General features: G+C 43.5%; 1 protein-coding gene across 1 annotated transcript in view; it reads right to left on the minus strand.

Annotated features, from left to right (window-relative positions):
- Nucleotides 1-13688, minus strand: part of insrb (insulin receptor b) — a 124954-nt gene that overhangs the window by 11357 nt on the left and 99909 nt on the right. The window contains exons 3-12 of the mRNA XM_037545300.1: nt 12984-13305; nt 11629-11768; nt 10365-10503; nt 9003-9217; nt 8526-8652; nt 7816-8060; nt 6951-7118; nt 5143-5341; nt 1083-1360; nt 814-962 (exon numbers count right to left, since the gene is read on the minus strand). Of these exons, the coding sequence (XP_037401197.1) occupies nt 814-962; nt 1083-1360; nt 5143-5341; nt 6951-7118; nt 7816-8060; nt 8526-8652; nt 9003-9217; nt 10365-10503; nt 11629-11768; nt 12984-13305 (1982 nt within the window). The remainder of the gene's footprint in view (nt 1-813; nt 963-1082; nt 1361-5142; nt 5342-6950; nt 7119-7815; nt 8061-8525; nt 8653-9002; nt 9218-10364; nt 10504-11628; nt 11769-12983; nt 13306-13688) is intronic.

Genomic DNA, 13688 nt, shown 5'->3' on the forward strand with positions numbered 1-13688 from the left:
AAACAGAAATACTACCTTCTCCGCACACGGAGTCCTTAAAAACACATTTGTCTGTCTGGCAAAGTCATAAACCTGAAGACTTCAGCCACAATTGAATTAAAGCACCAGCTTAGCCAAAACTGCTGATCTGGCAAAATCTGGCTGCTGCTTCTTTTCATACCGTTATATATGTATATAATGTATATGATGAGTGCAGATATTCACACTTCTGGATAATCAAACAACACAGAAAGACCAAATACACATACACTAGTGAACACATCCTCTACAGAGAACGCACATTTTTATTTTTATGGAAAATTACTGTATATTTGCTGAATTTAACAGCAAAAAATCTGAAACATAACATTTGAAATGCGCCATAACCTTACAGGGCCCACATCTTAGGTATTAAAATATGGTCAGTGCAAAAGTTATAGCACATTTCATATTTTCTAATAAAACTGTGAGCTAAAAAATGGTCACGGTTAGGTGGATTCACTGTAGAGGCCGCGTGAAGTGATTTTTAAGTGCAGAAGTTACTTAGAAAGTCAACAAAACATGCAACTTGGCCAAGCTGTTCAAACTTTTACACATGACTGTACTCATTATGCCATTATCTTGTTCATAATGTATTTGTTTTCTGGAGCATTTTGTCCATTTCAAATCGTTTGTAAACCTTGGAAAACGAAATACCGAGGTGTTTATTTAGAGTAATTTATGCATCATGACATGTTTTGCCATATCGCCCAGCCTTATTCCACCCTGTATGAAATGTTAGATTGTTGTACTGTTACATTATCTGTACTGATGCGCTGCAATGTTGACACCAACCTCATTATCAGAGACCCGATGGTAGTTGACCTCATATAGGATGATCATGCCGTTCGGCGCTTTCGGCTCCTGCCACCTGATGTACACAAACTCCGGCTCTTCTGGAAGGATCTCATGAGTCACGGGGCCCAAGATATTATCTGCTTTAGCTACAGAGAAACAAATCATAGACATTTAAAAACGGCTAAATACATTAACAACAAAATCAGTTTGCGATAATAACTTCAGCCCAAAGTTGTGGGCTTTGAGGCTGGTTGGCGGAAGCTCACCCTCAGGCATGGTGCGGGCGCTGACGTAGGTGGCCATGCTGCAGTAGGCGAGATCAGTGAGGTGGTTACAGGCCTGGATCTCGATCTGGTAGCTGGTGAAGTGCTGAAGGTTGGAGATGACGATGGACTCCTTCGAGCTGACAGTCATCACCAGTTTCCTCTTTTCGTCCTCCGGCCCTACGGTGGGGGCGGAGATGTTGGGAAAACTGGGGGGTGTAACCAAGACGGTGGAGTGGGTGGAGTTAGCTATCCCCAATGAACGGCGACGACGGGAGGGTCTAACAAAGAGGAGACAGGGGGAAAAAGAGAGAGAGAGAGAGAGAGAGGGAAAAGAGAGAAAAGAGAGAGGGGGGAGAGAGACAGAGAGGGAAAAGAGAGAGAGAGAGGGAAAAAGAGAGACAGAGACAGAGACAGAGAGAGAGAGAGAGAGAGAGAGAGAGAGAGAGAGAGAGAGAGAGAGAGGGGGAGAGAGGGGGGGGGGAAGAGAGAGAGAGAAAAAGAGAGGGAAAAAGAGAGAGAGACAGAGGGGGGGAGAGGGAGAAGAGAGAGAGAGAGAGAGAGAGAGAGAGAGAGAGAGAGAGAGAGAGAGAGAGAGAGAGAGAGAGAGACAGAGAGAGAGAGAGACAGAGAGAGAGAGAGAGAGGGGGGAGAGAGACAGAGAGGGAAAAGAGAGAGAGAGAGGGAAAAACAGAGACAGAGACAGAGAGAGAGAGAGAGAGAGGGGGAGAGGGGGGGGAGAAGAGAGAGAGAGAAAAAGAGAGGGAAAAAGAGAGAGAGACAGAGAGGGGGGGGAGAGGGAGAAGAGAGAGAGAGAGAGAGAGACAGAGAGAGGGGTGGAGAAGAGAGAGAGAGCAAGAGAGAGAGAGAGAGAGAGAGAGAGAGAGAGAGAGAGAGAGAGAGGGGGGAGGGAGACAGAGAGGGAAAAGAGAGAGAGAGGGAAAAAGAGAGACAGAGACAGAGAGGGGGGGGGGGAGAGGGGGGGGGAGAAGAGAGAGAGAGAGAGAAAAAGAGAGGGAAAAAGAGAGAGAGACAGAGAGGGGAGGGGGAGAGAGGGAGAAGAGAGAGAGAGAGAGAGAGGTCAAAAAAGAAAGAGAAAAAGGGACTTCCAGAAAAACATTAGCCTAAAACAAGTGCTAATAGAAGAGCTGAACAGTTACGGCCACACAGCTTGGCATCTTTCTCTCTCTTTCCCTCAAATATATTTCAAGTACTCAGGCCAGCAGGTGAGCTCACCTCACTCCACTAGCACTGCAGAACAGTCAAGCAAGAGAGTAGCCGCCTCTGGGCTTTGATGACCTTTGTTTAAAACTGTTGGCTGACCTTTAAACCACTACAACCTCCACCTCCAGCTCCAACCATCAACGCTGCACACCATTAGATGGCGCCAACCACTGCAAAACACTCATTTAACTTCAGTGGCTGTTTACTATGACACCACCAGAGGGACTATAATTGATCAGAGACTTTCTGGTTTCAATCAAACACTAATGAGTTCTGGCCTCTAGCAGGGACATTAAAAACCCTGATCAATAAAAAAAAGTGAAAAAACAAAAAAGCGTAAAATAACATGGCAGAATATGGACAAAAGGCCAGTACTGCATGTGCATTTCTGCATATTATGACTGTGACCTGCTTTGCAATATATTCTAACAGACTGTAACTAATTGCAGCAATTTGTGATATTAATATCCCAAACATGAATACTGCAATAAAGACCGAAAACCCCAGCCTCGCCACGAGACAATGCAACGCTACGCTGGTCTTTAAAATTCATCCAGTCACCATCTTTAACTTACACATAAAGTGACCAGTGAGGGTGTTATTACAGATAGATGGATACTTTATTGATCCTGAAAGACATGTAGCAGCCAGTAGCAGACGCACAACACTGTACAGTAACAGTAATAAGGGTGTAGACATATAACAGAATAAATACACCAGATCCTCTCTACAGGCAGATATACAAATAGAAACAATACAACACTCAGTGATCATATCTATAACCTGAGGTGAGAGAGGCAGTGCAATGATGACTGTACAAGAAGTTACAGGTAACGGCACATAATGACCACAGAATGAATAAATAAATATGTGCAGATATTGTACCTGTGTTGGCTGACCAGTACAACCTATCATCCAGTTGCAGCCCAAGACACCTGTAGGTCATTACCCTCTCCACTTCAACCCCGTCAACAGATTGGCTGTGTGAGTGGTCAAACCCTTGACACCAACCTTGGATATCCGCTCACTGGCCACTTTATTAGAAACACCTACTTTACGCTTCCACTCACTGGCCACTTTATTAGAAACACCTACTTTACGCTTCCACTCACTTGCCACTTTATTAGAAACACCTACTTTACGCTTCCACTCACTGGCCACTTTATTAGAAACACCTACCTTATGCTTCCACTCACTGGCCACTTTATTAGAAACACCTACCTTGTGCTTCCACTCACTGGCCACTTTATTAGAAACACCTACCTTGTGCTTCCACTCACTGGCCACTTTATTAGAAACACCTACCTTGTGCTTCCACTCACTGGCCACTTTATTAGAAACACCTACCTTGTGCTTCCACTCACTGGCCACTTTATTAGAAACACCTACCTTTTGCTTCCACTCACTGGCCACTTTATTAGAAACACCTACCTTGTGCTTCCACTATGCAGATGTACAGTTACAGACTGTAGTCCATCTGTTTCTGATAATGTGTCTGGGCAGTGCTTAAGGACAAATTTCATGTTAAAAGTCAAATTTTTGCCTTTTAAAATATCTGGATTGCTCTATCTAAAGCCCGGCTCAGACCGAAGGCTCCCTGCGGCATGTAAATGAACAGAGAACAGAGCAGAAGAGAAAGCTTGTGCTGACGTCAGGTTCAGGAACTAACACTAATTTAGAGATCTTCTCCCAGGTGGCCTCTGGAGTCTCTCTCTCCGTCTCTCTGATTGGTTTTGCGTGATCTGCAGCACTTGCCCCTCGTTCAAGCTACTGTAACACGCTGGGCGATCGCGGCAGGTAGCGGAGAGCAGCTGTTCTCGGTGCTGGTTCATTTCCAGACCGTCTTCCAACAAGAGACACTCTGCACTACGAAAGCTGTTGTTCTGAAAGTAAGACTTACGGCTAGTAGTGCATACATGACTGAATGCGCCTCCTGGCACTTTAACTCTTTCATCCTTCCAGTCTTTAAATTAGTGAGTTCCAGCTGTGTCCTCCCAACTAGAGTTGGTCACTGACATTATCATCTCTTCAAAGAGATGCATTTCTCTCCAACTTTCTCTCTTTTTCTCTCCTAACAACCGCAAGACCTGCTAGACACCAAAACGGCCCCCATCAGATAAACAGGACTAAAAGCTTTGGTCTCTGAGAGAGAGGAGAAGATCAAGCTGCTTCAGATCTGAAAACATCCACAGGTGTTTCTGTCCATCCTTCCACTGTGAGGAGACCACTCAGCACTGTGGGTCTGAAAGGATGTGTAGCTGATCAAGAAGAACCTCACTGAGAAAAGGAGACGGACACATCAAACAAAGAAGCTGAATGGTGGACTGACCACCCCAGAGCCCAGACCTCAGCACCACTGAATGGGTTTGATTACTGAGCTTCTGAGACTGAGCTTTGGAGGCATGTCTGCAGGTTCTTTGAGGAGCTGAAAGTGAGTCTCCTGAGAAGAACGGAAGCTGGAATGAAGGTACAGAGAAACTCTCTGATGAGAATAAAAAGAACTCGCCTGCATAATTTCTGTTTTAACTGTAATTGAAATAAATAAAGGGTGGCTTCTGGCTTTTTCCACAGTTGTGTGTATTGATATTGGGGGTATGATGCACTAATTAATCCTATACAGATATTACAGAAGGCTGTAATATGCAAAAGAGACTCCAACCAATGAGAGGGTTGTTTACTGTGTGCTGGGAGCCTCCTGACCAATCACAGCTCCGGATATGTAGAGAATTCAAGGCATTCAGGTCATCAGCAGGCCTATTTGGTCTACTGATAACCTGAAAGCTCTGCATATTTCACTAAAGCTCATTTGAACTTAAGCAGTGAGATGGTGACGTCATACTTGGGCTCGAAGACCTCGTTGTGGATGTAGTTCTCGAAGGTCTTGCGGAACTCCGACTCCTCGGCCTCCTTCTTCAGCTGGGTCTCTGTTTTGGGGCAGGCACAGCAGCTGCTGGTCTGACTCTGCTCCTCCGTCTGGTTCCACTTCTGCTCCTCCTCCGTGCTGTAGTGAGTGGGGGTCCGGGATGGCAGCTTCATTCCTGCAGGACACATGGATCCAGGACTGAACGTGGCTTTCAGGTAAGCATCGTCTCAACAAACACAATTCAGGGAAGTCAAACTGAAGCTGCGTTCTGAGAACTGAGCACGTTTGAAGTAGTTTTGGTCTAAATCAGGGCTACTCAATGAAAAAACTTGCAAAGGTCCAGTTACATCAAGTTTTTTGCTCACATATAGTCTCAATAAACAATCTAGCAAGTGAACCTTTAAATGCTTAACCTTTATTGGTTAGACCAGCCAACTAACAAAATAAGGAACACCTTTTATAATAGAATTAGCATTTTAAAGCTGTATGGCTGTTGAATAGCATTTGAAAACAAAAACAAAACACAAAAGAGCTGCAAGGGACAATCTGTGAGTCCAAGCTGTCTTTCACCAGCAGGCCCAACACCCCCGCCCAGTTTACACGCCAATAAAGTTGTGTACATATATAGGACGTTTCGTGGTGATTGGACAATTCTAAGGCTTTCAAATCCCTACAGAATTCTAATTAGCCACGTTTTTTCTGGATGTCATTCTTACAGAACCTTAAACTCGGTTAGGACGCAGTAGCTGCATGCACAGTTTCATATCAATCTGGAAATCTTTTGCTGCACATCATTTTCCTGCATGTTATAGCGCCCTCTAGCAATGCAGTTGCACCAAAAAGTGGAAATTTTTTAAAAGGATTTACATGCCTCTGAAGTTTCATAACAATCTATGCAAGCACTTTCGGGTCAAAGCATAATATGAGCTGTTTACAGTGTAGGCTCTGCCCCTAACTGGCATTTGATTACTGTCTGGAGATTATACAGTGTTGACATTCAATTTTTTTGGATACTTACTAAAAAAAGTTCATAGTTAAGTCCGTTTTAATTTTAGGCTCATGGTCATTTTATATCATGAAATTTGACTCGAGTCAATCAGCTTATGTACTCGAGGTTGTATAACTATAATCCTTGGGCAAGACTCCTAACACTGCCTTCGCCTCCCTGTGTAAGATGATCTAATTGTAAGTAGCTCTGGATAAGAGCGTCAGCCAAATGCCGTAAATGAATGAATGAAATTCCAGATATTTTTTATTTTTTACTGTCGACAGGTGAAGACAGTTGAGCCGACGACGGCTAATCGCTGATGAAGTCATGAATAAAACCACAGGAGGACGAACTGCTTTGGAACAAGCGACTTCAAAAATCTGTTATGAAGCCAAACTCCACAGGTCAAACGTCACAGTAGAGCATGACATGCCCTTTCCAACGAGCCCTGGATCGCACTGCTAGCCCTCAGCGTACCACGAGGACCCCGGAACACCCTAGTCAGCCTTCCCGGGACACCAACGACGCAAGTCCGGAGGGCAGGAGAAATTTAGAGCACTGTAACTCAGCGAGTCTTCTCTGAGGCTGTCACCCATGCTGTCAGTGTAAAATATATCATGTGTTGAATTTGACTCATTATTCATTATTTGACTCATTATCAAATGACTAACTTAATGAACTGACTGAGTAACTTTTAAACTGTTTAAAGTATCTTTAAAAACATCTGTCCCGCGGTCGAACAGACACCTGACCCTGTACGTACATTTGAGAGCCTGCACGGAATAAAAGCTCTCACCTTTCTGGCAGTAATCAAACTTGTACAGCTCACTGTCCTCCTCTTGCTTCTGGTAGGCCACGCGGTAGTGAGTGATGTTGCCGTTGGGGTCGGCGGGAGGTTTCCACTTCAGGATGATCTGCGAGGAAGAGTTCGAGGAGGAGATCGGGTCCAGAGGAACAGACGGGCCTGCAACGAGAGAACCAGTGTAGAAGAGCAGACCGTCAATCAGGCATCTTCACTATATTCAAAACTAACGTAGTGACTGGATTACACACACACACACACACACACACTGCAGACTGGGTTTTTTTGTGGGTCAGAACTACACTGAGTTGGCGAGGTAGCGTATGTGTAATGGTGTCTTTCGAGCAAGCTGAAGTACAGTAGATGGGTGTGCCAATTCCACAGCCCATTCATTCCAACAGGAAAAAAATGCGTAATTTAACGAAGACTGCATGAATACCGTATGTTGGATCAAAAAGCTGTATACAAGCATACACCCTGATCAGCCTGAACGCTGTCAGTGTTGGGGATTTAGTGGACAAAATGCAGCAAGAAAAAAAATGATTGGGATATGGGAGGAACGAAGGATGAAAAACCAACACTTAGAGGAGTGCGGGTCAGCATGGCTGTGGACAAGAGCTTGGGGACCTGCCTTGAGTGACTACATGCAGTTTGTTGGATGTCAGGCAAAGGAAAGTTTATGGCTTGTCTGTAGGTGAATGAACCGACGTAAATGGGAGGAACGAGAGTCAGTGGACTGATACAAGTAGAGTGAAAAATGTGCTGTTGTAACACGAGCACTTTCCAGCAAATCAGAATGCGAGAGCAGACCTAACTGCTATAATACTGTATAATTCAAAGAAGCAGCGGTGAAACTCACGCGTGGCGTTGGTTCTGACGTAGATGATCTCACTCTTGGCTCCGTGGACCTGGTGCTCGTCAGAGACAGAGAGCTGAGTTTTGACCATGATGGCATACTGTGTCCAGGGCTTCAGGGGCATGAGGATGCAGCCCGGATCCTTGTTGCTATGGGGCGCCCGCTGTGGCGGCTCCACGTCCGTTATCACCCAGCTGTTAGAGCCGCACGCATCCTGGCCGTCAAACTCCGTGACGTTTTTATATGGCCTGAGGACGGAGACGGTTAATAAGTCTACGGCTATTTAAAAGCATTTACAGTCTTGTGCTGAATGTAGCAGAAATCAGCCTGTATATTTGTTTTTATACATCAAAGTACATGTTTGTTTCTTATTCTAATATACTTATTAAACTTCAGGCCACAACAGTGTCACAGTCACAAAACTGTCTTAATATTGTCCTTTTGTCAATAATATACAGCCCTCCAGAGGGAAAAAAAGATTTACAGTATTTATGAATATTTTCCACAAAAGTTTCCACGTTTGCAGAGATGAAGGTCTCTCAGTATTTCCTTGTTTTTTGTAGTGAATAGTTTAAGAAAAAGTTAAAAAGTTGAATATTGTGGCAAGATCTCCATTTTAAAACTCTAATTTACTATTTTTAATAACCTAAAAATGTCTTTCACTGCCTGAAATAGATTTTTCCAAACCAAACCAGACACTGTGTGACACTCACGCTTCTTTGTAGAGCACCATGAAGCCCAGCAGGTCTCTGAAATCTGGTGGCCAGAACGGCTCCCACATGACCAGGATCTTCTTGGACGAGGTGCGAATTTGGGTGAATTTAAGGAGTCGATTTTCACCTGAAAGACAAAATCATCAATCGGGTCGATTTAGATTAATGGCAGTGATGGGGGGGGGGGGGGGTTAAATACACATTAAATACACTGAAAATGAATAACGAACTCAAAGGCAGTTTTGACTGGAAAATAAATAAATGGTTCCTGACCGCTGCCCAGTGCTGTACTTTGAATGATTAGAGCGAAACTGTCAAAGCTCTTTCCTAGATATTGAGTTTTCCCACAGCTGTGCTCGTGTCTCGTATGGTGTGTGAAGCTTGTGTTGCAATTATTTCAACATAAATACATCATGATAAATTCTATCATCAATATCTTGCACTGTATCGTGTTTAGAAAGCACAGCTCAGGCTTACAGGACGCCTGGTCTCCGTTGGTGCGGACGGCGATGTCGTTTTTCGTGTGCCGGTCTTTGGTTCCAGTCACTTCCTCCATCTTGCGGATTTCGGACAGGCAGAGTTTAGCATTGTAGTGGAAGAACATGCGGCCCTGCAGGATGGTCAGATTGTGCTTGGACCAATCCCACAACTGACGCAGATTCTGGTTGTCCAGGGCATAGAAGGAGTAGTTCCTAAATAAATAAATAGATAAATATTACTAATATGACTAATACTATAAAACTCCAGATGTCCACTCTTCATTTCTTCACTCTCATAATTACACTATGGTTCCTTATAGAACCATATACAGCACATTCTCCATCAATCTGAAGATCCCTTTCATGATGCATAGAACCCGTTAATCATGTAAATCATGGTTCTCTGACTGTTCATTGCTCTATATAGAAACATTTGCTTTTCTAATAAAATCTTGAACCTTCTTTTTTAAAAAGTGTATAGAACTCAGTTTTAACTTTGTGATCATTTATTTTAACGTTTTATTATTCAGGAATTTGTAGAAATTATTTATTAAAATGTTATACATTATTCAGAAACTAACAGCAATTATTCCGTATCTACCGTGAATTTTTCAGTATCTACTGTGAACAACTTTTTATCTATGAATTATTCAGTGTCTACTATTAATTATTCAGCATTCAATATCTACTATGACATATTCAGTATCTACTGTAAATTATTCAGTATTCAGTATCTACTATGAATTATTCATTATCTACTATGAACTATTCAACATCTACTATGAATTATTCAGCATTCAGTATCTACTATGAACTACTCTGTATCTACTATGAACTATTCTGTATCTATGAATTATTCAGTGTCTACTATGAATTATTCAGTATTCAGTATCTACTATGAATTATTCCGTATCTACCGTGAATTTTTCAGTATCTTCTGTATTTAGCATCTACTATGAATTCTTCACTATTCAGTATCTACTGTGAACTACTATTTATCTATGAATAGTGTCTACTATGAATTACTCAGCATTCAATATCTACTATGAATTATTCAGTATCTACTGTAAATTCTTCACTATTCAGTATCTACTACGAACTATGTAGTATCTACTATGAATTATTCGGTACTATTAAACCTATGTATAAACTCTGTAGTTATCAGAGTGAGGAACATGAGCCACAAACAGATTTGTAAGCTTTATAGCATTAATATTAAGTAATAATGTCACCATCATCTACAATAAACCTTCTTTCAGTAGTATTTAATCATACACACCAACTATAACTAAATTGTAAGTAAAAGTGAATAACAGTCTGAATGTTTGTGAAGGCGGTGTCTGCTTTCCCCCCAACGTACTCCTGTGTTTCCCCGCGGATCAGCCGGAGTTTGCGGAGAAAGGAGAGGGAGACGAGGGCGTATGCTCTGCGGATGGTCAGATAACCCGTGATCTCCTCCAGCTGACCCAGGTTAGCCTCCAGCTCAGCCGCTATGTTATCTGAGGGGCAGAGTAAACGGTTTAAGGGATGTAAAGATACACATTAGAACACGATGGTGTGATTCGATACTGCCGCTATGTGCCGTCAGAATTATCGTGGCTGACAAGACCCAAAACACATTATAATGAAAAACAGCAAACACAATGCAAAGTCAAAAAACAGCGAGATGACCACACCTGAGCGTTTCTATAGCAGCACTCGGAGCTGAAACATCCTCTAGGTTTGTTTATGCTACTCCAGTGCTTATTTCTAATAGCACCATTACAGCTTTCTGGCATTGCCATCTCAAATTTCACCGTTACACCCTACAGCTAATCCCCACGGCCATCCACTGATGTTAGTTCAAATAACGGTCAATAACAGAGTGTCCTCCAGAAACATTTCCGCTGTGGTGTGGTCATGTTGACGAGTGTTCTCAGTCTGCAGAGCGTATATGAATTTGCAGCGTTTATGCTGCTAGTGTTTGTAAAATGCAGTGCATATGGTGTCATTTTGATGAGTATTTCCGGTCTTATACTTACTGACCCTTTTGCCAGGGCAAGCTTTTCAGTGGGCATTGGTAGCTTTTTTTTTTTTTTTTTTTTTACTTTTGTAAATGCAGTTGACTTAGTTTTCACTGATCAGGCTGCAAGACCGGGACGGGAGCTGGACATCAATGCTTTTGAAATCCTGCTGGCTGCATTATGTGCATTTTTACACCAGGGAAAGTGTCAAATCATGTGCATCATGGCAAAACTCTCGTTCGAGTCTCATCTCCAAGCACAGAATGTGGGGCTCCTCAGGAGTCAATACTGGGACCCTTTTTTTTTTTTTTTTTAAACCTTTTCAATATATGTGCATTATTTTATGTATTTTGCTGAGAACACATCGATTTGATAAAGACAGTGATTCATCTCATCTATCGACTCATTCAATATTTATCACTAGTTCAAAGCTATTATCAATCAACATCAAAAAATGTTTTCACAACTTTGGTGGCTACATCTGTTTTCTCTCCTGTCCAAATAATGCAAATAAAATTAAAAAAAAAAATCTTAGAAACATGAAAACTGCAGCACAAAGACTTCATGATTATGACGTAGCAAGTCGGACAATCGGACATTTTTTTGTTTGTTCATACTTACTCCCACCGCGGATTTTGATGATCAGGCTGCCGTTGAGGACAGTGCAGCCCCGCAGAGCCTGAGCCGCGGTGACCGAGTCAATGGTCTGCACTCCTGTGCACAGTTTCGGACAGAGACCGGCGCAGGGCGTACAGTTCAACCTACAGCGCAGATAAACACACAGACAGAAACGAGTGTTAACGTTAACAGGAGTTTGCTTTGGATGTCCATGGGATCAACACTTAGACTGTATCATCGCCTTAGAAAAACACTGACCAACAGAATGGGGCACAGGGGTGCATGGACCTATGGTCACCATGTCCAATGACCAGCATGGACTAGAGGGGTACGAAGCCCCCCCAGCATTGGGCTGGGGAGCAGTGGAACTGTGTTCTCTGGAGTGATGGAGCTCCATCCACTACCTTCGGGATGAGTTGGAGTGACCCAGAACTGACCATCCAACATCAGTAGTGAGGTGTTTAGTGAGGTGAGTGTGTGTTGTGAAGTATGCATGCATATGAGGTGTGTGTGTGTGCGCGTGTGTGCAGTTGAGGTGTGTGTGTGTGTGTTTACTGAGTCAAGCTGCTGCTACATTTTGCCTTTCAGGATTTCATTAAGAAAAAGGGGGAAGGAGGAACACTACTCCATTCACTAATGAGCTCATCCACTGCCTGCCTCTCTCTCCCTCTATCCCTCTCTCTCTCCCTCTATCCCTCTCTCTCTCTCTCTCTATCCCTCTCCCTCTCTCTCTCTATCCCTCTCCCTCTCTCTCTCTATCCCTCTCCCTCTCTCTCTCCCAAGAGCATAACCCCACTTTTCAATTGCATTTCCAATTTTGGCATCACATTGTACAGTAAACTGAGCCTACAGTCGACCCACACGCTGATATGATAAACACCATGACTGTTGGCTGGTGCTGACCGTTTTCCTGAGTCTGACATCATTTTTAAGCCATTAAAACACAAATCACTGCTCACTGCTGCTCATCTCACTCTGACTGTACTCACGTGACGCTCATCGTCATGGTAACGTCTAAGCTGTTCTCTACACGTGCGTCATTTTGGATCGGATTACATGTAGTGAGCATGTATACTGAGACTTCCATCAGATTGCTGAGTGGAGTGTCTCACTCTCAGTCGTAATCCATAATCGGAATGTATGCAATCGGATTGGCATAGATCTTTACGTGTGAACACAGCCACTGTGAAACGGGTTAATATTAATGGACAATGGAAATGTAGAAAAAGCCTTTTGACTGAGAAAATCAGCAAAACGTAATTGGGTGTTGAAACCTTTCCATACTGCATGTACGCTGCACATAAAGGTCTATTTTACTCAGCTGTTCTTTAAGCACGTCACTCTCGTGTGTTACTCACGTGGAGTCGATGATGGTGTATCCAGAGGGGCATTCTGGGATGCAGGCTCCGTTGTGGATGACGTACTGGTGGCAGTCGTTGCTCTTCTTCTGCTTGCACTGGTTGTGGAGGTCCTGGCAGAAGGCGGTGGAGACGCAGCGCCAGCCTTTAAAGGTGAAGTACCCCGGCGGGCAGCGCTCCACACACGTGTGGCCGTGGAGGAGGTTCCGGCAAGACACGCAGGCGCTGGCGTTTCCCGGCTCAGAGCAGCCTCCCAGACACTGGTCATGGCAGCAGTGACCGCTGTGGGTGCACGCTCTGTGTTTACACACAGCTGGACAGACTGAGGAGAGAGAGAACAGAGGAAAACAATGAACACATTTCATGAGAAAAAAATAGCCAGATATTACCTCATTAACTCCGTAGCATAGCAACTTGGCGATTCTCATCCTGGTCCAAGCACAAACGCCTTGTGTATTATTTTTACCTTTTATTTACTTTACATAAATATCAAGACAATCCTCGAAGATCAGAAGCTCCTTTTTTCGGATTTGTTAACTCCAACATCTCTCACAGGTTAATGTTGGTTATCACATCCGTTTTTAATTCCGAAGACAGTTCATAAATCTTTCCGGTTTCCATATGGTGGGCAGGGTTGCCAGATGCTGCAAAAGTCTCCCCTCACCAAATACCGAAACCGCACTGTAACTAAATTTTCTCCTGCGA

The sequence above is a fragment of the Pygocentrus nattereri genome, chromosome 15 (genome assembly GCF_015220715.1).
Source record: "Pygocentrus nattereri isolate fPygNat1 chromosome 15, fPygNat1.pri, whole genome shotgun sequence".
NCBI classification, from domain to species: Eukaryota; Metazoa; Chordata; class Actinopteri; order Characiformes; family Serrasalmidae; genus Pygocentrus; species Pygocentrus nattereri.